The sequence below is a fragment of the Bombus huntii genome, chromosome 2, assembly GCF_024542735.1.
Source record: "Bombus huntii isolate Logan2020A chromosome 2, iyBomHunt1.1, whole genome shotgun sequence".
Classification (NCBI taxonomy): Eukaryota; Metazoa; Arthropoda; class Insecta; order Hymenoptera; family Apidae; genus Bombus; species Bombus huntii.
The window spans coordinates 21702016-21727191 of NC_066239.1; the positions used below are offsets into that span (position 1 = coordinate 21702016).

A 25176-nucleotide genomic window follows, 5' to 3' on the forward strand; every position below is an offset into this window, starting at 1 on the left:
AATGTCGAAAGCGCAGGCCTAGTGGCATTTGACGGGTAGCCGTCAGCTAGTCAGCGGTTGCAAATGGCGACAGCCACGAAATCTCTGGCACCGACTCGCGAATAGTTTCACGCCTACCGAGTACTACGTGACAGAGCTGTGCGTGAACGTTACCCTAACCCAGATTGGTATGTACTTAAAACTGATCCAATAACCAAGAAGATGCGTAGCAGATAACCTTTTCCTCAGAAAACATAGGTCGCACTGGTTGCATTTGCCATCAGTACGACAGGTCATCGGAGACAGAAAGCCATCGTTCGATCTATTTATCCGTTTCCAAATATTCTTTTTGCCTGCTCGATCCGTATACGTTGAATTATTCGATGATTCCTTCGTGAATGTTACTACAATCTTTCAACATAATGTCGGAAGTTTTCACGTAATGCGAACCACTATCAACGTTTCCATCACACCGCTGTCAAAGAGCGTTTGCCGTCGGAATCTAGGACGCGTTACCGGCTTAATCACTCGATTTTTCTCTCGAGCATTAGAGTAGACGCTGCATTATTTCGCACAACTTGCCCTTTCAATTCCCAATGTTCATGTAATATGCTAGTTTCATTCGCTAATATCGAACGTATATCTAACATGGGGAATTCTTCTTTAAAGTTATTTGAAGAGACCAAGGGGCTCGTTGGTTCGAGTACACTTAATCAACGAACATCGTTTAAATCACTTTCTTCGGCCTTCCCCTATGCGTCTATTGCATGTCGTCAAATAAAAACACATATTTGCGAGTTTACAATTAACTTTCCATAAATTATCCCATAAGCAGCGATATGAAGAATTCCATTCATCTTTTTGTATATTTATTTTAATATCACATATCTCTGTCTATGTTTATTAAACACCATTTTATAACTACATATATTCCTCTGTAATCCAAAAAATATCCTGGCATATATTTTCTTATAAACATTTATATAATTGAAATGTTTAATTGTTATAAAAAATAGCTTGTAGATAGATGTTAACATGTGTTTTCGTGTTAACATCATTTTGTAAATTAAAATTATGTTTCTCAGGGATATGAGTACAAATTTCTTTCATTGTATTTTATTTCACAGGTGGTTTTAAATAGAAGAAGACAAGATGCCGGCTGTGAGAGGAGATGGCATGCGTGGGCTGGCTGTATTCATTTCTGATATTAGAAATTGTGAGCTAAAACACTTTTCTTGTTACTTATATGTCTTTAAATGATACTTCTAAAAAATGTATTAACTTGCATCTTACATTAGTCCTAACTAGACACTCGTGTATATTATATGCTATCAGATAAAAAAGAAAACTCGTTAACTTTTGGATCATTGAAATTTTGACCCGTGTTTCACTAAGAGATATGATGCCATTGAAACAAACATGACACATAGAGTATTTAAGGCAGTGAAGAGTAGGAGACAGGGGGCGGAGTTCTGATATAGCCGTATCTTTCTGATATAGCTTGCGCTCCAGACACTCATATGTAATACTTGGCATAATAGAGTAAATGAATATTAAAACTAACACTTCCAGCTACCTTGAGAAATCTTTATAGATATGGATAGAATGTAAATTAACGTATGGGTTAACTATATAATCTTTATATTATATATAATGCAATAAATAATTATATAACAAGAGGGACACAAAATTGACTCTTATAGGACAAATCAATACATCTGTACTTTGATGCCAGTCCAAGTGGCATGCAGCCATTATAGTTTTCTATAAAAATAATGACAAATGTATAGTTATATACGTGTGCGCGCGCGCGCGCGCGCGCGTGTGTGTGTAAATGCATGTCATCAATAATTCCATATTCACAGAAATAATCTGCAAAAGGCTTAAAAAATTATTAATCACTTTGTTCTGTTTTGCTTATTCTATTAGGTAAAAGCAAAGAGGCGGAAATAAAAAGAATAAACAAAGAATTGGCAAATATTCGTAGTAAATTTAAAGGAGATAAGACACTTGACGGTTATCAAAAAAAGAAATATGTTTGCAAGCTCCTTTTTATTTTCTTGCTTGGTCATGACATTGACTTTGGACATATGGAGGCTGTTAATCTACTTTCGTCTAACAAATATTCAGAAAAACAAATTGTAAGCGTTAAGATCTATTGAAACAGATAATGCACACATAAATTATGTTGATGCTGTAGTTTAATTTTATGCAACTATTACTACCAATTTTAGGGCTACCTTTTCATATCAGTTTTAGTAAATACAAACAGTGATCTCATTAAATTAATAATTCAAAGTATAAAGAATGATCTTGCATCACGAAATCCCATTCATGTAAACCTTGCATTGCAATGTATTGCTAATATTGGTAGTAAAGAAATGGCAGAGGCATTTGGCAATGAAATACCAAAACTACTCGTTTCCGGGTATGTAGCTAAAGTAATTAATATTTCATGCTCCTTTACAATTTATTCAAAGAAAGGAAAAATAATTATAAATAATTTTTTATTTTAGAGATACTATGGATGTTGTGAAACAAAGTGCGGCACTGTGTTTATTACGGTTATTGCGTACTGCACCGGATGTTGTTCCTGGTGGAGAATGGACCTCGCGCATAGTTCACCTTTTAAATGACCAACATCTCGGTGTTGTTACCGCAGCTGCATCTTTAATAGATGCTCTTGTAAAAAGAAATCCGGACGAATACAAAGGATGCGTTAGTTTAGCAGTTTCAAGATTGAGCAGGGTATGGCACAGCTTGTTAATCCAGTCAATGGTTAGATGTTAGTTTGTTTATTTTTACTCTACCTCAATAGATCGTGACATCGAGCTACACAGACCTACAGGATTATACGTATTACTTTGTGCCAGCGCCATGGCTCTCTGTTAAACTTTTACGATTACTACAGAATTACACCCCACCTGGTAAATCATTTTTGTTCAAATTGTATAATATATTAATGTAGCCACAGCAATAATTTTATTGTATTTGTTACTTTCTAATAGCTGAAGATCCAGGTGTAAGGGGTAGATTAAATGAATGTTTAGAAACTATATTAAACAAAGCTCAAGAACCGCCAAAATCAAAGAAGGTGCAGCACTCGAATGCTAAGAACGCTGTGTTATTCGAGGCCATTAGTTTAATTATTCATAACGACAGTGAACTGCCTTTATCGGTTCGAGCGTGCAATCAACTCGGTCAGTTTCTATCCAATCGTGAAACTAATCTTCGTTACTTAGCACTGGAATCCATGTGCCATTTGGCTACATCAGAGCTTTCACACGAAGCCGTGAAGAAACATCAAGAAGTCGTCATTCTTTCTATGAAAATGGAAAAGGACGTATCTGTTAGACAACAGGCTGTTGATCTTCTGTATGCTATGTGTGATAAAAGCAATGCGGAAGAAATAGTACAAGAAATGTTAAACTACCTCGAAACTGCTGACTATTCTATTAGAGAAGAAATGGTTCTTAAAGTCGCGATTCTAGCCGAAAAATATGCTACCGATTATACTTGGTACGTTGACGTTATTCTAAATCTCATTAGGATAGCTGGTGATTATGTTTCGGAAGAAGTATGGTACAGAGTTATCCAGATTGTTATCAATAGAGATGACGTGCAAGGATACGCAGCAAAGACTGTTTTCGAGGTAGATAACGCACAATTGTATATATATCTTTTTCATTTGAATATTTTGTTATAAATAAGATATTAAATATATGTGATATTTGTTAGGCCTTACAAGCACCAGCTTGCCACGAAAATATGGTTAAAGTTGGTGGTTACATACTTGGGGAGTTTGGAAATCTCATTGCTGGTGATCAGCGCTCTTCTCCAGCTGTTCAATTTCAATTATTACATTCCAAAGTAAGTTCTATAAACTCTTGCATATTTAAACATTCCATGTTTAATATATTAATGCCGTTTCTTTTCCTCTTCTCTTTTCTCTGCTTAATTTTTCAGTATCACTTGTGTTCTCCAATGACCCGAGCGTTGCTACTTTCAACCTATATCAAATTTGTTAATCTGTTTCCTGAAATGAGAAGTCAAATTCAAGATGTTTTTAGACAACACAGTAACTTACGCAGCGCCGATGCAGAATTACAACAAAGAGCTTCAGAGTATCTTCAGCTAAGCATTATCGCCTCTAGCGATGTTTTGGTAAATAACAAGTCCAATTCAAATTAATTTTAATTAGCGTATCGCTGTTCCAGTACAACATTGACGCAACTGTAAAAAGATTATTTTTCAGTTAATGAAGAAAATCGATTTCATATAATAAAATTTGTAATTAAATAACGAAGCGAATGTTTCATAATGTTGCGATAAACAATATTGTTTGCATTCTCTAGTTACTTTTAAGTATGTCTGCGACGCAACTAATACATCATTACTGCTACGAAGTGCGATAGACAAAAACAAATATTTCAATAACTACGTTACTGCCATCCATTGGCTAAGAATGTTTGGAAAATTACGAAACTTTTATAATGGAGAGATTAGATATGTTTAATAGTAGATTTTTATTACACTGGAACGGCGATATTTATGATTGTATACGATATGAAAGTATATGTGATTCCAGCAAATGTTGATGAATATTTATAATTCTCCTTATAGGCTACAGTATTAGAAGAAATGCCAGCATTCCCAGAAAGAGAATCTTCTATTCTCGCCGTTTTGAAAAGGAAAAAGCCAGGACGAGTTCCCGAGAATGAGATTAGAGAAAGTAAAAGTCCTGCACCAAATGCTAATCATCACGCGGAAGCGCCCGCCAATGCCACAGGAACTGTTAATAATACATCGGCAGATTTATTAAGTCTTTCTACACCGCCGTCTTCTCAACCAACTAGCAATACAGGAGTTTTACTTGATGTACTAGGTGATATTTATAATATGCCAAACAAAGTTGCTACTAATGGTGCCCAAAACACGTATAATCCCAAAAAGTATGTCGATGTAGAAAATATTTAATCAAGAGAAATTTTCGAGAAGGTACTAGACTTTAAAGTGCCTTATGATGCTATGCCTTACAGATTCGTGTGTAAGAATAACGGCGTATTGTTTGAAAATGACTTAATTCAAATCGGAGTAAAGTCAGAATTCAGACAAAACTTGGGACGCGTCGGTCTTTTTTACGGAAACAAAACTCAGTACGCTCTTCACAGCTTTCAACCTCAACTATCTTGGCCCGAGGAAAATCAACAAAAATTAGCTGTACAAGTAAAGCCCGTCGATCCCGTGCTAGAAGCTGGTGCTCAAATACAACAAATGATTAATGCAGAGTGTATCGACGACTACAGTGGTACGTTAAGCTACATAACATTCTAAAACAGATGCCATCAAACTGATGTTATTCACTTTTATATTGTTTGAAAACGGTCTTAAATTTTCTCTTTCCTATATTATAGATGCACCAAGCATGATCATTTCCTTTATTTATAATAATGTGCCACAAAAGATAACAATGAAGTTACCATTAACGATCAACAAATTCTTCGAGCCTACAGAAATGAATGGAGAATCATTCTTTGCACGGTGGAAAAATCTTGGAGGGTATGTAACTCATCGTAATAAATACTTTACTATCGTCATTTTGGTTGTTATTTCTTTTAACTATTACATTAAAATTTATTAATTTATTAAATATGACAAAAGTCATCAAAGTACGTAATCAAATAATTTTAGAAACTGTTTGACATATTTTTACTATTCAAATAAAAGTTATTTCGTTCAGCAATACGTTGAAATAATATTCTATAATCAACTTACACTTTTAGAGCCAATCAACAACGTTCACAGAAAATTTTTAAAGCACAACAGCCGATGGATCTTGCGCAAGTGCGCACGAAACTGCAAGGATTTGGAATGCAATTACTCGATGGTATCGATCCGAATCCTGATAATTTTGTCTGTGCAGGAATAGTACATATGAGGGCACAACAAGTAGGATGTCTCTTACGTTTAGAACCTAATAAACAAGCGCAGGTAACTTTCAAAGCTCCTTAAATATTGGATCTCTTAAACCAGGAATTCGGTGAGCCAGTTGTTAATGTCATCTTGTAGATGTTCCGTTTGACAGTACGTTCGAGTAAGGAATCGATGTCGGTAGAGATCTGTGACCTGCTGGTGGACCAATTTTAGATGGCCTAGCAGGCGTGAAGCTAATTTAAGATATGTTAAAACGCCGTGGGAAGACATATCGTGATCACCGAAGGATGTCGTCTCTCGACGTTCAAAAGATATTGATGATTATTTGTTAAGACATATTTGTTGTACGCAAGCTTACACTCGCAACGCGGTCACGAGAACTGAACTCTTGTGTAGGCGAAACATTGTTACCACGTATAATCCTACGAACAAAGCATAGGATTGCTAAAAATACGATAAAGGCGAATTGTGTACATGAAAAAGAAACAAAAAAAAAAAAAAAAAAAAGAAAAAAAGAAAAAAAGAAAGCAAAAAAGCTATGCGACATACGATGACTATAATGGACAATATTGGTCCATGAATGAAGGTAACAAGTACAGATATTACCTTTATTTCTTTTTTCTTTCTTCTTTTTCTTTTTTTTTTTTTTTTCAATTTAATATGTGGCTTTAATAAGAAGTTATAATTTGTAACTTATCCAATAATGTGTAGATGCATGCCACGGGTATCCGCAAAAAAAGAAACGGCCAAGAATCACACTGCAAAGCGTTCAGGTTACTAGCATATATTTTTTATAAATGATGTTTATAGTTATCCCTTTCGATGATGAGTATTTTTAATGAGTTTACTGTATCACGCAAATGTGTCGGCTACAGCGATTCTATATTTATTAGCCCGTACTATTGAATTTGTATGCTCGTGGCGCATTCTCATCTATACCTTTAGCTTCCCTTTTTGTATGTACGATCTTTTTCGTGCCGATTTTCGTTTCTTTTTTTGAGATTATTATTGTTGCGCGAGCGAGAGTAGATTTGGACACGATGACAGTAGTTGTATGATATTAGTTCTCTATCGTAGACTTTTCCTTGTATTTTACGGAGCTCAAAATTTCTTTTGTAATTAGTAGATTCGAGATGATCGATCCCATCCCGATTCCCTTACCTCTGCTCCGCTTGTTCTCTGGTCCTTCCTTGGTTTTCTGTACCTCATACGTTGACGTATAAAATCCATGGCTGGTTTTATTTTTCGGCTGACAGAGAAGAGCAATTAAATTCATTGAGAAGTAAACGAACAAGAAAAAGAAGAAGTGAAACAATAATCACTAGAAGAACTTTTCTAATCATTTTTAACGAATCTTGTGTGAGATGTATATTTCAGTAGTATATCTTGTACAGATGATATTTACGAATACGTTGGAGATTATTATGTTTTGCGAGTGATAATGGAGAAAAAACAAACAAATAAATAAATATGAAAATAGAGCAGCTGTGACGTTTAAACCGTGTTAGCATTGGCATCACATGCTTCACGATTACTCTGTCTGTTATGGAAATTGTAAAGCTCTAATTAAATTGTATATAAAAAAATTCATTAATTAAATGTGCCAATGACAGGGAGTCATTGCACGAGACACACAGAATCTGTAGTTGCAGGCATAACGATCTTGTAATATCGTTCCTTCCTGCTATCTCATTTATATATATATATATACATATTTCTTTATCATGCGAACACGAGATGTATATTTTTTTTTATGTTCGTATATAGCATAAATTTATATTCGAAAGCTTTCTCCTTGCTCCACCTGTGATTCCCCTTTATCGTTTCTGACTGTGTGTTACGTACGTACTAGCATGAATCGAAAACTCTAGCATGACCTATCAAAAGATCTGTATATAGAACGCGTTTCTAAGGATGCAGTGCTATCAATGTTTCATCTCAACTTTAATCGCTGTTAAGCACGAGAAAGAGTATATCCTAAAAATTTATGGAAGTCGGATAACAATGTATCATAGATCTAGTTAGCCGTAAAAATGTAAGTTCAAAGAACGCTTGCATCCTCAAGAACGTGTTCCTAATATATGCATACGTTTCACGTCGAAGTTACACAAGCGTTTGATGAATATTTATGAATCAAATGAAACGGGAAACGTTAGATAGAAAAAATAAATTTTTTTATTTAACGCCCAATTTTTTTTCACTTAATTCAACACTTCGCGCAAAAAATGCTTGTATATTTTTAATTCAAACTCTTTTTTGTCGTAACCTTACTACGAATTATTGTTTTACTGTTCTATAGTGTTTAATTTAAAAACGCGGTACATTGAAAATATATATACCGTGTCCAGCAATAAAATAATTGCATAGAAAACACATATATATGTACCTAAGAGAATTTTACGAGCAAGTAGCGAAATTTGCATTTTGTTTTTATTTAGGATAACACGATAACATAATACATATATTATATAAGAATTATAAGAAACGAACACATTCCTTACATAAGATAATATAAAGGAAAATTCGTACATATAGTACGTATGTAGAAATACTTTATATTTAAATTTCGAAAACCTATTTTTTAAATTGTGCGTCGCTTCTCAAATATGGAAGAGAGAAAGTCGCAGAAGAAAAGGGCAGGATCGAGTTTCTTTATAAGTTGCATAAGTTCAAATCAAGTCCTTCGTTTCATAGTTCCTGACATTCTTGCATCGGTTTTATTCGGTTTTGTACATATAAATCTGTGACACAAAATACATCTTAGATATTTTCGATCTTTAAATACGAAACAATCTTACGAACGAATAAATGACGTGCATATAATTATTAATCGATTGATAATAGAATAATCGCCCAGTCATGGATTTGTTGAGAGATGATTCATATTTAAAAACGATTTAAACGAGGTTCATATGACAACACCACCATTTTACACGTGTCAGAGTGTTTATCTTCGCAGAAGTGTGAATCATGTTCATCCGATTAAAATGAAATACAAATGATTCGTATATATATTATATATATACACACGCGTGGATGCATATATCATATAAATAAAATACACATAATCATATATATATATATATATACTTATATATATATACATATATCTATATTTATATATATTTATATACTTATAAGTATGTATATATATATATATATATTACGAATTATATTGAGATGTGTGCGGTGACACACGATTGTTGTATTATTACGTTGCGGTGTCCTGATCGAATGGCGATCGTGACATACGTATTAATGGAACGCGTTTGTTACAACGCTGCAGAGATTTATTCCGATAAATCGAACATCTGTCTCGTTACTTTTTGCTTCCCGTGTATAGATTTAATGTAGGAGTTCGATTGTAGAAGAAAACGCAGTCACAAGTTACTAGCGGGTTTGCAATCGACCGCTCGAATCGAACCAAAACCATTCAGCACAGATGCAACGTGTGTACACTATGAAGTTGATCGATGTTACCGTTGCTCATGAGCTTCGGAAAACTGCTTCGTTCAGTACATACCGGAACTAGCATAAATGTATAGTGTGTCTTTCCGTATTTGTAGATCCGTCTCCCTTCTGTTGTATAATCCGTGCTCCTTTTATTTATTTATGGCCGTGGTATGCAAAAAGTGTAGACTAAGTAGACATCGATGGCCTAACGAAAGGCTTTTAATATGCGAATGAATTTTCTACATAAAGTCAAATATAATTAGAAGAAATTAACTAACAATCTACCGACAATATCTTGTTGAACTATAACTATCGATTTTCGAACCTGTATCAGAAATTTTGTACGCGAGTATGTGCACTGCATATGGTTGTGAAGGTACATAATCTTGTTCGTTGAAAATTTTGATAGAAATTATTTATTAGTATTTGATGCGTGTATAAAAGAAAAAGATATAATAATCGCATTTATAAATCATAATTCGTTAAGCCATCGAAAATGTTGGTCCTTCGTTTGTCGTTGTTTACTTTAGGATAAGCATAGATCGACGCGCACGGCACAAAGTATGAATACAGGAATTGTTCACACGATTACGAATGTTCGATCACCGATCAATCTCAACCGATATGATATTTTGTTGATAAAATGAGATTTCTACATTTGATCTTTACACGAGGAAAACTGTAAAATTCTCAAGTTATTTAACAATTGCGTTTATTTAATTTTCCGTCGACGACAGTAAGGTACACCTTATGAGACGAGCCTTTTGTGATCTTTTTGCCAACATCGTTTTGTATTGTTTAGCTCTACTTACATGTACGTTTGTAAAATGCTATTGATTTATGCTATTAAACTATACATACATATATACGTAATCACGTATAAGTGTGCTCTCTCGATTATTTGATTGGCTTTGGTAGTAATGTCGCTCGCGTTTAACTCGAACGTAGCTTCGTTTTATTATTCAAATTATGGTAGGAAATGATCGAGGAATCGATAAAATGTCAATGAGAAAATTTCAATTCGATCTTTCGGGAAATACAATTATATCGATGGTATAAGCTTAGCTTGAATTACGATTTGTGGAATTTTTGAATAATGAAAAGCTAAAAAAAATTATATTTTAGATTTATCTGTGGATTATAAATAAAAATTTCTTCGATCATTTACTTCGTCCATTTGGAAAAGAAAAAGGACGAAGAATAACTCGTTTGAAGAGTACAACGAACGTGGCAAACAGGATTATACTAAAAAATTGTTCAAATTGAATCGTGTGAACGTACTTGCGTACGTTGTCTGTCCTGGAGTGCGCGACAATTCGAATATCCTTTCAACGTTTACTAAATTGCATTTGAATATTTTCGTTCGTAGTCTTCGCAGCGTAGAAATCGAGATATCTCGCAGGCTTAGCTTAGCGTTCGAAGCTTTCAAGCATCGTGCCAAAAAAAAATAAAAAATAAAAGAAAAGTAACGCTTTATTCTTCGATTTGAAAGTATGAAAATTTCTACGGGGTCCACAATTATGTCAATGAACAAATCATACGACTATTTAGAGAGCGTTATAAACTTACTCGACGATGTTCCGTGAATTGTTGCGTTCGCGATTTATCTTTATGCCTAACTTGAAGAACGTCCTGGAACACGTGGTTCCGCGTTACAGTGTGTTTTTAGCGATAAAACCGATTCGTTTCTCGTTTTTCACATTTTTTACGTAAGAATTGTTCGGTGATATGTCAAGTATGGATTGCGAAAAATAAAAGACAAATCACTCGTTTGCCGCAAGAAAGTGTGTATGTTACGTTGATATAACTTACAAAAATTTCGTTGTATATACCGTTCAGCATAGCGTTGAGAATTGTCATGATCAAAGGACACAACAGATCTGACAGGACAACGAGTGGCTGAACAGTGAACATTTTCTATGTATTTTCAAAGTTCCTTAGAAGGCTAGAGGACATATAGTTGAGATTATCTTGATTATTACAAATAATTAACATAGTTGAATCGATGCGAGGAATGTTTTATTTGTACTCGTATTGATCCCATTGCAGCATATTTTACAGTAAGTTATTTTTATAGGTAGATTTTACCGCACGAGAATATAACGACGTTGTTTCACATTTCATTTATAGAGCATTATATTACCGACATCGTCATCGATGTAATGATTCTTGATCACACGAACAAACTTGTTGCAAGGTAACCAAACTTGTCTAGATTTCCTTCGCGTAAACTGTAAACTACGATACGATCCACAATGCAAACGTTCCCCATTGCTACCGATTGACTGAAATCATCTTTACAGGAGAAAGTAAATAAAACGAATAACATTTTTTTAAGATCCGTAGATGTATGATGTAAGACTTAGAATCATGTTAATATAACACGGTAGCAGTGAAATAACACAACATCGAGCGAAGTTAGTATCTAACCTGAAATGTTGAATATTCGAATTTCGGCTTTACGGTGAAACTACTGTTATCGTTCGAGATTCTCGAGTATTTGTAATTGCTAATACCAAGTAACGACGTATCGTTTTCAATGCAAATCGAAATTATCACCTTTACGGATAAAAGCGAACAGAGAATAAAGCTATCGTCGAACAGCACATATGTATATGACCCATATATTGTAGCATTTCGCGAGTAATTATTTTCATTTTTCTCCGATCATATGATTATCGTGTATATATACATCGTAGCGCATCGTGCATAAATAATTCAAATGATAACGATTAATATTTGACGAATCGTATAATACCTGATACGAAATGTTATGTACTTCGTCAAGACGCGACAATAGTTTCACTTCGAGGTTATATCTATATAATCGTATATTTGAGCATCGAAGAAACGTGTATACACTATATAGGCTCTTTATATGGTTTTTCGAGCGTGAACATGATAGAGCAGAAGGTTGTATGAAAACAAAAAAGATCTTACGTAGAGTATTATGTCTGTACTTTATTGTGTCCATATAGTAGACGTGTCTCTTGCGGCTACGTCCATCGAAGGAATGAACATTGGCGTAAATAAATAAAACAGATAAAAAGTATAATGGTGCTTTCGTGAATTTCCATCCGCGACCGAGATTCGACAGTGTCTGTGCGAAAATCCATGCGTCTCGGCCTGCTGTAATCGCCCGGCAACGAAATATACGCGAATAATCGACTTTGAATTATACAGCACAGGAAAATGTTAATCTGCCACAACATCTCGGTTTTATATGGATACTACTACACGTAGATGCAGTTTTCAAAATAGTCAAGATAAAACGAATAACTGATAAATAAATATTAAATATTTCGAGCGGCGAACATTTCACTAAAAGAGTTGAGTTTTCGATCATTCACCTCGTTGAAACTAAAAACAATTGATTAGCATCACGCACGATATTCGAACATTGCAACCTTTTGCAGTATTTTTTTGTTTCGTTAATTGTTTCAACGTAGGAGAAAAAAATATAATTGTAACATTCGCAAAAGTCCGATAAACAAAATATTGGGCGAATAACGGAAATACCCATTTCCATTGTTGTAACAGATTTTAACACAGCAACTGAATCGTACCGTCATCGTTTCTATATTTACAGAAATGTATTTACACGCTTTGCGTACACGGACCATATCTAATGGCGTGTATACATATCGAGTAACATCGAAATACGCTCGTCCTATAACAACGTATTTTTCTAAAGAGATCTTTGCAATTTCTCGAATACTAATTCTCGACACATAGTGTCGTTCGAAAATTTAGAGATATGCGGATATACAAATTTTCGGCAATTATTTAGAAAGCTGCCGGCACGTTGGATTTCGATGATTTTCTCAATATATCGTAGAAGTCAACATTTCGAACAACTTTTTCCTTTACGCGTTTACTGGCGCGTATCTTTTAGTATTTGAGAAATTCGTAAGAAACTGTCGGTACCGATATTCGCAGTAACTAACAGCATACACACGTTGATATTGGTTGCCGGATAGAACGACCCAGCAAACAGCTATATAAGCTGTAAACAGAAGATAAGAATTAGGTTTGGATTAGGTTTATACGATAACCAATACTAACGCGTACGCTGTCACGGATGCGCGATTACAGGTAGAATTCACCGTAGTAGTACCGACGGTTCTTTTTGCGAATATCATGGAAACCAAGACCGAGCGTCGGTTACACGTAAAGGAAAAAGTCGTTCTCGACGTATTAACGTTATAGGCAACATATTAAAAATATCGACGAAATCCAAAACGGTGGCAGCTTTCTAAATAATCACGAAAGAAGAAAGAGAAAGAATGTTTAGCTTCTTCGAATGAAAGAATTCTGCAGAGAGAATTTGCGTATATGCAGACAATATGAAGGAGATCTTTGGGTATATACATATAAATATGCTTATAATATATTATATCATACAGGAATCTACACTTAGAACGTGCTAAAACGATTGTCTCGTTAGGTTCAAGCAAATGCCGAATATTCATCAAAGGTACTCTAGAGAATCACAGCTAAGTACCATCTAAGTATCTCGTATTTATCAACATTAATTGGCAAACTAACGTAACCGATTGGACGTCGTTTCAAAACTAACGCAAGCTTCCTAGTCTTACCGTTCGAAATTCTCATAGTGTATCCCATACGAGACAATCGGAAATATTTTGTCGAAAGAGATCGAACGCCATGACGAACTGGACTTTCCGAGTACCATGATTAACGAGCTATCGACATCAAAGGTGCAATATATCGCTCGGTGGAAGATGACGTGCCGTTATATATTACGTTTAGAGTCGAACTATGACGGCATACGCGTACGGTATACACTGCTGTTTAAATATTACCTCGTGTCGATTCCATATGATACCTCTTATCGGACTACTTAGTGGTTAACTGACTAGCAACGAGGGATCGATCTAAGCCGACCAATTCCTTCTCGAATATTTATACATACTATTAAAATATACAAGAAAAAGGTACGTAATAGGAAAATTGAAAAGAAAAAAAAAAAAAAAAACGAGCACCAGCGTTGACAAGTAGTAGACGTTAACCAGTCGAGCCTCAACTTAAAGCGCAGATATCGATCATTTGAATAATAACGTGTTCTAATAATTCAATCTTTCTCTCGATGAACATTTTAAATTCGATCAGCGATTTTAAAATCCTTCAATCTGATCCACAGTCTTAAAGCTTGCAAACGAACTCGACGGGGCTAACGAGTCTTAATCCACGATCTTCCGCTTCTATTCGAAGCCGAAAACTTTCTTAATCGTCCTCTCCTCGTCTTATGAATTTCTAAAGAGTATTCGGTATTCCACACAGCTGGATCTTGCAATTTTCCCCGGACGATTCAAGGAAACCCGATATCCCAGGAGAAAGCTTCCTCTCGATCTCCAATCCCGATCTACTCGTCCGAACAGGATCTTGTAGAACCGTAGGAACGTTTCAAAGGATATCAGGAAATGAAAGCGTCTCCTTCACGGTTCGTCAAGATATAGTTGTCGCGGAATGTTAGAAGATCGCCGAGTCTTAGAAAGTAGAATTTTTGTCTACTACTTTTAGAAGAAGAGAATGGCGGATCATCGATGACTAAAATTTAACGGTAATAGGCGATTCTTTCGTTCGGATTAACCGGAACGCGGTAATATCTTTAGAAAGCGTTTCCTTAAAAATGGAAACAAAGTAGCGGCAACTGTACTAAACGATTCCAGTCCTAGAACCTTTCCAAAGAATTAAATTCTCCATTGATAATGGCCGCCTCGGCGTCTTTCTCCAACACTTTGTCTCCGTCAGCCAACAGATCCTGTCCATCGGGTTCGTTCACCAAGATACTCTGCTCTGCAGTGTCGAATGCGTCCTCCGGTGCGAGAAACAAATTCGTTCGACCTTTACACTTGTTTCGATAGTCGAGATTATCCGGGGCAGGCCTGTGACAGGAATCGCAGACGGTATCCGTTTTGGAAGTGCAAGGATGCGCCTCGTACAGGCCTGGACCGCACCTAGAACAGATCCAGCAGGGCTGGGTGCTGTGGTGGGGGCTGTAGGTGCCTGGTGCACATTTGCCGCATTCGGTGTCATGGCCACGGACGCAATGGTTCACGGCGCCCCAGCCTGGACCGCATCTGCTACAATGGCTCCCGTCTTTCTGATGCCTGATGTGCGGCCTGGCTTCGCTCACCTGGAACAAGGGCAGATGCGTTTCGCTCAGAGGCAATTCGATGTACATCGAAAGCTTGTATCGACTTTACATAAGAGATATAGCCACATTTTTGTAATTTTCTAGATTTTCGATCGATCGAGCAGCGATCGTTTTAGAAGACGCGGCCAATGGATATAAAAGGGAGAGACACTCGAGAAACCGTTATGCAAACCGGTTTCGAAAAGATCTGTAACGGAACGACAGATGTAGCGGAATTTCTAATTATTTGGAAATTTCGTGCTTAAATCGTATCGATATTCTTTAGGAAGCATATTAAAAAAGGAAAAAGGGAAAAAGCTAGAAGGGCAAAAGTAATTTATTACAGCTCGACGTATCCGTCTATCAGGAAACTTGAAATACGAGTTTTACTACTGCTGCTCTTCCATACTTGCGTACTATCATACCACTATTTCGTGATTACGTCGATTAGAATTAACAAAGTTATTCGGTAGTAGTATAGACTTTTATATTCGAGCGAGTAGACCTCAGGCTTGGTAATCGCTTTGTTCTAAATGTACCGTATAGCTCGGGAGAACAGGTGCCAAAGGATAAAGCCACCTGACGGGGCCAACACCTTGCGCCTTTCTTTCGTTGCGCCTGAAACCGCTATCGAGATATACCAGAAAACTCGTTCGGTCAACGCGCAAATTAGGGTTTCTCGTGGCTTTAGCTTCGCCCTTGTTACGTGCAACCCTTTTTCTGACACGTTCGACGACTGTCCGACGTGAGCTTCGTTTCTTTTCACACGCGAATAACAATCCTAAAGAACGTTCTCTGTTTTTCGACCGCCCAAGCGAATGGCAGATCTGTTCACCAACGAATCACGCTTTTACTTTCCCTTCGTAACGTAACTGGTAATTCAGATAAAAGCATAATACGTCGTTGACGAATCGAGCCGCATCGATATTCGCCAAGTGTGCGGATATTTCGTTTAAGGGGACACACAGATTTCGGCGAAACGCCTGTCAGCTATGAAAAATAAAATATTCGTACTAACTGAAAGCGTGTTTCGTTTCGATAAATCGAAGAAAGGAAACTGCGTTAAAATTTATCTCTTAGAAATAAGCTAACGATATCTAAGAAATAATCCCCGATCTGAATTTCTGAAACACTTTATAGAAAATAGATCGACGCGGTGCACGGTCCAGCATCAGTGGTGAAGTGAAATTCCTTTTAAAAATAAAATTCAAATACGTAATAATAATAATAATTTCAGCCAAATACTTGATTCGGTTTATTCCAAATCGATTTAACGTTCCCTTTTGATATCGTTAAGTTAATAAGATAGATCGCCAAAATGAGAAAAGAATCTCGTTGGGATAAAATCGTGGTTGAATTCTTTTCGAAGAACTTTTTCGAGCGATTGATTTCTATCGATTTCTAGCAGCGCGTTCGCGTGGCACGTCCGCGCCATTTGAAATCAATGGAGACGGAAGGAGCGAAGATGGTCGCTTATAACGAAAAGAGCGACGAACGAAATGCAGCGAGTGGTAGTTCGATCGCAGCTGGCAGCAGCCGGTTGCTGGCACGCGCCAACGGTCACTGAGCCATCAGGTGCGTCGTTGCGCCAGCCCACCGTCCGTTCGTAAAACCTCGTTCGTCTCTTTTATTTTCTCCTTACGTTCAGCAACCACAGCTCGATTCTCTATTGATAGCGCGCGGTCGTGAATTCATTCGCTCGAGAAGAGACGTTAATCGCTGTCACGATCTTTCGTCCAATTTAACATACCTATACACTCTATATGCCTATACCCTACTGGTTGTCGTGTAATCCGCGTACCGCGTCGTTTCCGATCATTAATTTTAACCGACTCTTCGTTTGTTCGCACGTTTGTCTAAATTTTGCTCCGTTTAAAAAGCTTAAGGTAAAAATTACTTGATCGATGTCGCGAACTATTCCATAAGCATGGGAGAGTATGGAAGAATTTTCTTGAACGCGGAAACCTAGAAAAGACTTAAGAATGGACTTAATCAAAGAGCCAAACCGATGATTCACCCAAATTACGTTCCGTATTTTCTCGCTTTCTGATCCCAGCTCTATAAGTTATAACATATAATAATATAAATTATAAAATATAAAATATTGCTCGACGGAATTATCATTCTCGTTACGTTATCCTGTTTGCAGCCAATATCGTCTTTCGCAAGGAACAACCGTCGTTGGAGTTTGTCAATTAGAAACATCGTCCTGCGGAGCTTTGTTCTTTCGCGCAAACGTTACGTATGCGTTGGACGCGAATGCAGGTTTTACAACATCGATTTATTCTATCAATACGAATGCCAGCTTTTCAATTTAGCAAGAAAAGATTCGAACAACTCTGATATTTTATTCTTTCGTTACTTACAAAGGTTCGTCGCGTGTCGAACGTAAACCCATTTATTTCGAGAAGAAAATACCGGCTATCGAACGTCATAGCGTTAATATACTGTAAAAGAGCATCTCGCGTACTACGTTGGAAAAAGAAGAAACGACAAAGAATCCGATATAATCGGACGAGACGTTAGCGAAGACAAAGATTTTTCTGATTTTCATCGATAACAGATAAAAAGGTGGGAGGCGTGTTTCGCCGAAAGGAAGAAGATTGCCGTGGCAAACGGCACGAGCATGATACATCGAGACAGGCAACGTGTACGCGTTCGTAAGTTAGAGCGTCGTTTTATCGGTGGCGTAACACGATCCTGGCTCCTCGCGTAAGGTTGCAACCTGTCAATTTGCGGGCGAGACAAGTCCGGTGAAAAGGGTTAATAACAGCGGTGCCCCAACGCCGGGTACGTCACCCCCTTATTAATAAAGCAACTTAAAGATCGAGTTGACCCGAGTCAGGTGGCTACGCGTCGCTACCGCTCGCGCGGTTCTGCTTCTTTTCCTTTTTCTCTTTATCGCAGCTTGTGAACGCGAGACCAACGACGAAACTCCGCGTATTACGATTATTCAGCCATGCTACACGCGCCATTCGTACGTGCGATCGCTAAAGTCTTTCATTTATATCTGCGATTTCTAATACTCGAGAATACCTGCAGAAAATGTCATCCCTCTGCGACAGATACGCGCACATCAACCGCAAACCACTTCTTTCTCTTCGTATAAGTTACGCAAGTCGTAATAACGACGATGATCTTAAAGGGCCTTCACGCAGGCGAAAAACATCATTTTCTAGACGACCGGTGAGGCATGGCCTCGGAACGGTGTGGTGTCCGGAGGGCTCCTCGCCTTTAATCGATAACAGTAGGGTTGGCGGTACGGCGAGCGAACAGGAAATTGCATCGTCGAAAGAAGCTGGCGTAAACGGCCGAGTGGCCGCGGTTCGAAACGGTCTTTAACAATTTCCGAGCGTTTCTCCGCGCTTGTAACCGCACCCCTCCCGACGCGACGCGACGCTACGCGACGCGACCCAACGAATCTGCCTCGAATCGCCTTTCCAAGAATAATAACGATCGTCGTTGTTCGATTCTTCTTTACTCGCGTTATCGTAACTTTTCCTTGCGCCGCTTTCTTCGCGGTTTGAAATCTTGCAGCTGTTTGCAAAACGCGATTTTCGCAAACGCAATTCTTGCTCCCTCGGCGTTAAGTTCGAACGAATGGAAAGCAATCGATCATTTTACGCTGGCGAGGCTCGCATGTACGATACGAGTTGTCGAGCCGAAGACGAGGCAAAAGGACGTACCTTTTGTTTCGTAAACAGATGTTCGGAGGCGATCTTTCACGGGACTACGTCATCTTCAAACTCGATTACAGTCCAGGTAGACCATCTTGCATCCATAAGGGGATACCTTATGATCTAGATCTATCGCGTTCGAGGCAGCCGTCGCAACTTCAAAGTCTTTGCGAACGCAATCCATCACAAGTTGGATGTTGAAAGTCGAGGCTGACTATCACGAGACTCGGTCGTATCCATCGTAAGATTGGGAACATCGAGGAACATTGTCGACAACGCATTTTGCGCGACGTTGCTTTCCTCTTGCTGAAAGCCGATCGATTTGTTATTTCTTGCCCCTCTACGATTTTACGATATTAATCGTTGCTTCGATCGACGCTTAATTGTCGGATGACGCGTCGCGTAAAACTCCGTTTCCACTGTTTTACAACGGAAGGCTAATCGTAAGAGGAAAGACCAGAAAGAGAATGATTTACGATCGGTCGTAGGTCCGTAACTACAATGACGGAAGTAACGGCGCTCATAGCGACGAGTATGAATAGGACTTCCGGCAGGACGGACAAAGCGGAAGCAGTAATTGCGGTGGCTTTTGTATCCCCCCTTTTTTTTTTCAGCGCCACATCGCGCCGGTATGCCAGCGTCGCGTCGCACCGATAAATTCCGATTGAAAATTACTCCTTCCTGGTCGTAGCGCGCCATAGAAATTTCTCTCTCTTTTAATTTCCTCTCTAGCCGATTCTAACCTTCCTTCCTTTTAACCACATCGTTTCACTCTTTTTCGATTTACGCCCCGATCGATAAGCCCGCTCTCGAGTCACGCCAAAAGATAAAGAACATATTTGAATCGTTCCAACTACCGGCCACTTTTCATTTCCATGTAAATTTCAAATTTCGTCGGATTTTCTTCCGCATACACGCATACGCATATAACGCGTTCGCAATTTTGTCGAATACGTTGCTCGAGTATCGCTCAACGAACGCTACTCTGCCGTATTCGATTAAACGGCTTACATCTTTCCACAAATTATTAACGTATACTACGCTTTTCTTTTCTCTTTATGCGCAGACACGTTTTTTGCATTTACGAGCAGTCCAAATGGTAACTAAAATGACATCAACCGCGCGTTTAACCCGTCGAAAAAGTAGATATTACGAATTTTCGGCCAGCGTCTCGGACCGCGTTTGTAACGAAATCGAAACGTTACTATACTTAGTCTTTTCGAATAAAAAGTTCCCATTGAAATTCATAATCGAGCACCGATTACGGAATATAAATTCGTAATGCTTTTACTCTGTCAGGATATTTAGTCGAGAGTCGTGATCCGCGCTGAGGAAAGTGAAAACAGCGAGCGTTTTAATCGGCGCACTCCGGTGCATTTATGAAATAGGGATGCACAGGAACGCTAGCATCGCTCGATTTAAGAGAGCAACGTTCGTCGACGGCGTTTCGTTTCACCGTGCCGTTGCGATCAGCTCGCTTTCGAATATTTTCCGCCTATACGTACGTTATTTATCTTTCGTAATTTAGGTGTAACCGTAAGCAAGGATGGAGAAAAGCTGGTCGGTCAACCTTCGATCTATGGTTTAACTCGAGAAAGTTTATCGTAACTCGTAACATCATCGCTACTCGGTAATGTCGTTCGGTTCGTAAAATTATTTCTTTCGGCGATATTCTGTTTATTCAACGTCGAATGAGATTAGAAGAAGCAGCTATATTTTCGCAAACCTATTACCCTGATGATATCGAATAAAATTGAAATAACGGATGAAATAACAGAAACCGAGAAGTAATATCGAAGAATTTATATTTAGTTTGTTGGTTTTCAGTTGGAAAGAAACAAAGTCCGAACATTTATTTTTTTTGCCCGTTACGTTCGATCTCGATATACGAATAATAAACACGAGATAAATGGAATTTCGTTACGCGAACGTTCGTCGATTCGCTTCGATATTTCGGTGGTAGTAAGCAAATTACTAGCTGTATCCTACTGTGTGTTTACGCAACGGTTCGTGCACCGCTCGTCCTTCTTTCAACCTTTTCTCTCCACCTTCCTGTCCTAGCGACGACCGAAAACGAAACGCACGCGTGCAAATGCAAAATACCTTTTCACGCGCGTATTACGTTTCACAAGCTGAATTTTTCCGAGAAGCGCAAAGAAGAGCAAAGTTAAAATATCGAACGAAGCTTTGCTCGATAATTTCTCTGTTCCTAGGCGCGTACCTGCGCGTAAAAGCGTATCTTTAAAGCCATTAATCTAATCGTAATTCTCTTTCGAGTTACGCTTCTGGCCGCAACGAAGACACTTATTTTTTATTCATCGACGGTTATTGCCGCTGCTTTGAACTTGGCAATTTTTACTTACGCATTTGCGTTACACGAATCGATAATGGACAAAGATAAATACAAAGAATAATATCGTTTTAGCAGTTGCGTGGTTTTTGCTTTTCAGAACGACCTCGTTTAACCTCCGCTGTCGAAAGACAAAAAATTTATTCGACGAGAAAACGTGAAAAAGTATCGGGTATCTGCTACGAACAGCGAGTACACCAATTCCTCTTTACCTAATTCCGCCGCTAACCACACCGCTTTTGCCCGATAGCCGAGTGCCTCGACCAAAGTTGCAGAAACTCGAAAACAACAGCAGCGCGTCCCTTAACGTCGCTTACACACCGGTGTAAACTTTTCGAACGGTCCTCCTAGTCCGTTGCAGCCTGTTGCATTTATGCAACGACCCGTGGAGAGGCCCCGTTGAAGGCGACGAGCTGGTCAAAGGGTTGCGCACGTGTTCGAGCGAACAGGACACGATGGCCAATGCGGCAAAGTGCGGTGTCACGGCACGCTGAACTCTTCCTCGTGGCTTTTGACTGTTGCACGAGCTCGATTGTACGGCCTCGAGGGTGCAACGAATCGACACGACGCAGCTGCGCCGTCGACTCTGATAATTATCTCTGCTACCACCCTATTGTTCCTCGATCCTCCGCCTTCCTATATCCAAAACTTGACTCGGGTTCGGTCTGGTTATAGGATTCCTCCTTTTGCAGACCCCGCGGCCCGCAAACTGCCTCCTACGCAGTTGCCTTTTCATCCAACGTATGAGAACGAAGGGGCGTGGACATACTTGGAGACCGTTGCAAATAGTCACAATTTTTGCTAGTCGATTTTAGCGTTGCTCGAAGCTGGTCGACCAGAGACGATCTTTTCGTTTCGTTGAAACAAATGATCGCGATGATGAATGAATGATATCGTAATATACCTAGGTAACGCGAGGTATACATAGGAGGAAAATACTGGCCCGAATTTTTTTCTGCCGGCCGATTTCTTCAACCGTCAAGGTAAACCGTCAAAGCCGTAATATTCTTTTTTTCTTTCTTCCTTTTGTATACTTCGTGTTCCAATCGATTGGAACCGCGACTAGCGTCTACGCGTCAACCGCTTTTTAACGGACGTAGTCGTCGAGTAAAATAATTTAAAAAGCTAGAAACGGAGAACTTGTAAAATTGTATACCAAAGAAGTAAAAGTTAAAAAAAAAAGAACGAGTTAAATTCAATTGTTTTGTCGCATAAGTTGTTGCACCAGTTTGCCTGACTTCGGTTAGAGAGCGAGTCCGCAGTTCGTTTCAGACCCGGAAAAAAAAGATCAGCCACGTTTCCGGCGACTCTTTTCACAACGCCACGGAAGAAATGGGAACGCGGTTCTTTAGACTTTAGAGGGCCGTTTGCTGCGCAGCGCCTCTTTAGAGAAAATTTTTCAAAAAATCGCGTTGCACTCGCTTGCCGAAAGAAAGGAGAAAAAAGGAAAAGCGAAAGACGAACATCGGGATAGAATAAAATACGGTCCTATAAACAACGCGAGCCAGGTACATCTCGGTTATCGTAGTTGACAAATTGGCAAGAGCTACCAAGTCGAAAATGCCTGGTCGTTATTCCACTTGTACGTACTTGTACTTGTAAGTACCTACTTAGCGAGATAATATCGTCGTTTTACAAGTCTTCCGTTTGATCCGCTCGATGAAAGCAGTTTATCTCTCCCTGTCAATTTGCTTTCCGAAGCTTTCGTTCTACTTTCGTTCCAACCCTCGAAACCCATACATACGTGTCATGCTATTTCTTAACACGTAGGTATACGCGTATCGTTCGCTTGCTTCGTCTATCGCTTTCGATTCAACTCGCTCGATTTCATTCGAGCCGACGAAACATCCGAGGGACGAAACGGTCGAGATCGCTTGTAAGTGACATCGCGTACTGCTCTGCGATCGTGTATCGTGTAGCTGCGCGGCTAGCAAAGTCAAAGAGAAAACGAGAATCCGCGCGATGATTATATATCGAAGAAACATAAGGAAACATAAGGGAAGCTAGAGTGGAAATTGTAGAAGACGCTTGATTCGCGGACCAAAATTCAGAGTTGCTTCGTGCTAACGAGCTGGTCAAAGTTAACGAGCACCGACGTAGCTTTACGCTTAGCGACCGGTCACGGCTAAGAAAACAATCTGCCAGTGATGAGTGTGGTCGCTCTGTTCCGATGGCACTCGCTCAACCAACCCACGATCTTTTCGGAAGAACAAGCGTCGTGGAAAAAAGTCACGTTAACGATTATTATAAGTTCCTCGAAAAACACGCAAAACATGCGAAGAAAAAAGAAGGACTGACTCTTTGATCGACTCGCGTATCTACTACGAGAAACGATCTTTTTCTCTAAGCGTTTCCCTAAAAAAGGCAAAATTATTCGCGATTCGTCGGCAGACTCCTTCTTGCGTGAAGATATCGCATAACGAAACGCTATGAAATATATGAAAAAGCTGCGATATTAGTTGAGAGTTTTAGCTAGCACGCTAGCTGGTTTCTTATATACATCGTCGGCAAGCTATTCAGTTCACTGGGGTATTTCGTGGTTTACGAGGCTCATTAGCATGCCATGGGAACGAGAAGTCGTCGGTTCCGGCGATCCCGTCGCGTCGGTTTCCCCGACCCTTGCTGCGATCCACGCGCCATCAACCTACAAGTAGACGTCAGTCGTGTTCTCCCATAGGTACATGCAGGGCTGATACAAACAACAATAACGTTAAGCTGCCTGATTTATATCGGCATATCTGTCTCGTACGCCATGTTCTGGTACTCGCCAACGAGGCTTCGCGTATGTACGTAATAGTACAACGTTTAACTTTTTTTCTTTTCCTATCTACAAAGCAACTAATTAGGTTAAGTAGCGTAACAGTTTTCTAGCCGAACGTGATATCTCTTCTAAATGACTACATCGACTATGACGTTAATTAAGACGATATCATTATCATCGTAACGATAATATTAGTAACAATTTGTATTAATAAGCGCACGCGTCGCAACCGTATCGTACGTTCGTTCGAATCACGGTATACGTATCTACGACAAATATTAAATTAGAATATTTCTCCGTGATCGCTTAGGCGTCACATTGTAGCAGCGGTAGGTTCTTTGGGGATGCTGCCCTGCCACCGGCTCGCGGCGTCTTCCCCGAATGGAAGCGTTTAATTTTGCTTTCGCGAGACAAAGTTTCCCGGAGCGAGAGGAATTGAAATTGCCGCGGAAACTGATGCTCTCTGCTCCGCCTGACCCGCTCGATTCATTAATTTTTGTGCACACACACGCGCCACTGCGTTACTAACTCGACACAATGGGCTTCCCAACGGACTCGGAGGCGACCTTTGTCGATTCGCCACAGTCTACACACGATAAATGCTGCATGCGCTTTGATTATCGTCGAAATCTTTCCTATTGTTTCGTTATGAGTCGCTTTTTACGAGTAATTAGACTGTTTCTTACGCGCGTGTGTGTGTGTGTGTGCATGTAATAAATTCGCGTTCCGCAAGATTTTTCTTCCGATAAAAGCGTCCAAGTCTCGTTCCCTGACTCGCAGTGAAATTGAAGACGTTGAAGATTCTCCCTCTGCAATTATCTTGGCTTAAAATATTCGGAAGGGAAATAGCTAGACGCGAATA

At 39.0% G+C, this 25176-nt stretch overlaps 2 protein-coding genes across 4 annotated transcripts in view; one reads left to right on the plus strand and one right to left on the minus strand.

Annotated features, from left to right (window-relative positions):
• LOC126873004 (AP-2 complex subunit alpha) lies at window positions 1-10831 on the plus strand. Of its 3 annotated transcripts, XR_007692276.1 has the most exons (15): window positions 1-167; window positions 1107-1195; window positions 1909-2120; window positions 2214-2407; window positions 2496-2727; window positions 2798-2906; window positions 2988-3631; window positions 3718-3849; window positions 3946-4143; window positions 4603-4931; window positions 5019-5287; window positions 5394-5538; window positions 5763-5970; window positions 6049-6499; window positions 6625-10831. XR_007692276.1 is itself a non-coding variant. In XM_050633374.1 (14 exons), the coding sequence occupies exons 2-14, from the start codon at window positions 1132-1134 to the stop codon at window positions 6124-6126; spliced, it is 2814 nt and encodes a 937-aa protein (XP_050489331.1). In that variant the 5' UTR covers window positions 1-167; window positions 1107-1131; the 3' UTR covers window positions 6127-10831. The 3 variants fall into 3 exon arrangements, 2 of the variants coding, with proteins under 2 accessions (XP_050489331.1, XP_050489340.1); XM_050633374.1 differs by having other exon boundaries at window positions 6049-10831; XM_050633383.1 differs by lacking the exon at window positions 1-167 and adding an exon at window positions 185-418 and having other exon boundaries at window positions 6049-10831.
• The window catches only part of LOC126873154 (tumor necrosis factor receptor superfamily member 4-like), a 23179-nt gene continuing 6152 nt past the window's right edge, over window positions 8150-25176 (minus strand). Inside the window, exon 2 of the mRNA XM_050633743.1 lies at window positions 8150-15526. Within this exon, the coding sequence (XP_050489700.1) occupies window positions 15062-15526 (465 nt within the window). The 3' untranslated portion in view covers window positions 8150-15061. The remainder of the gene's footprint in view (window positions 15527-25176) is intronic.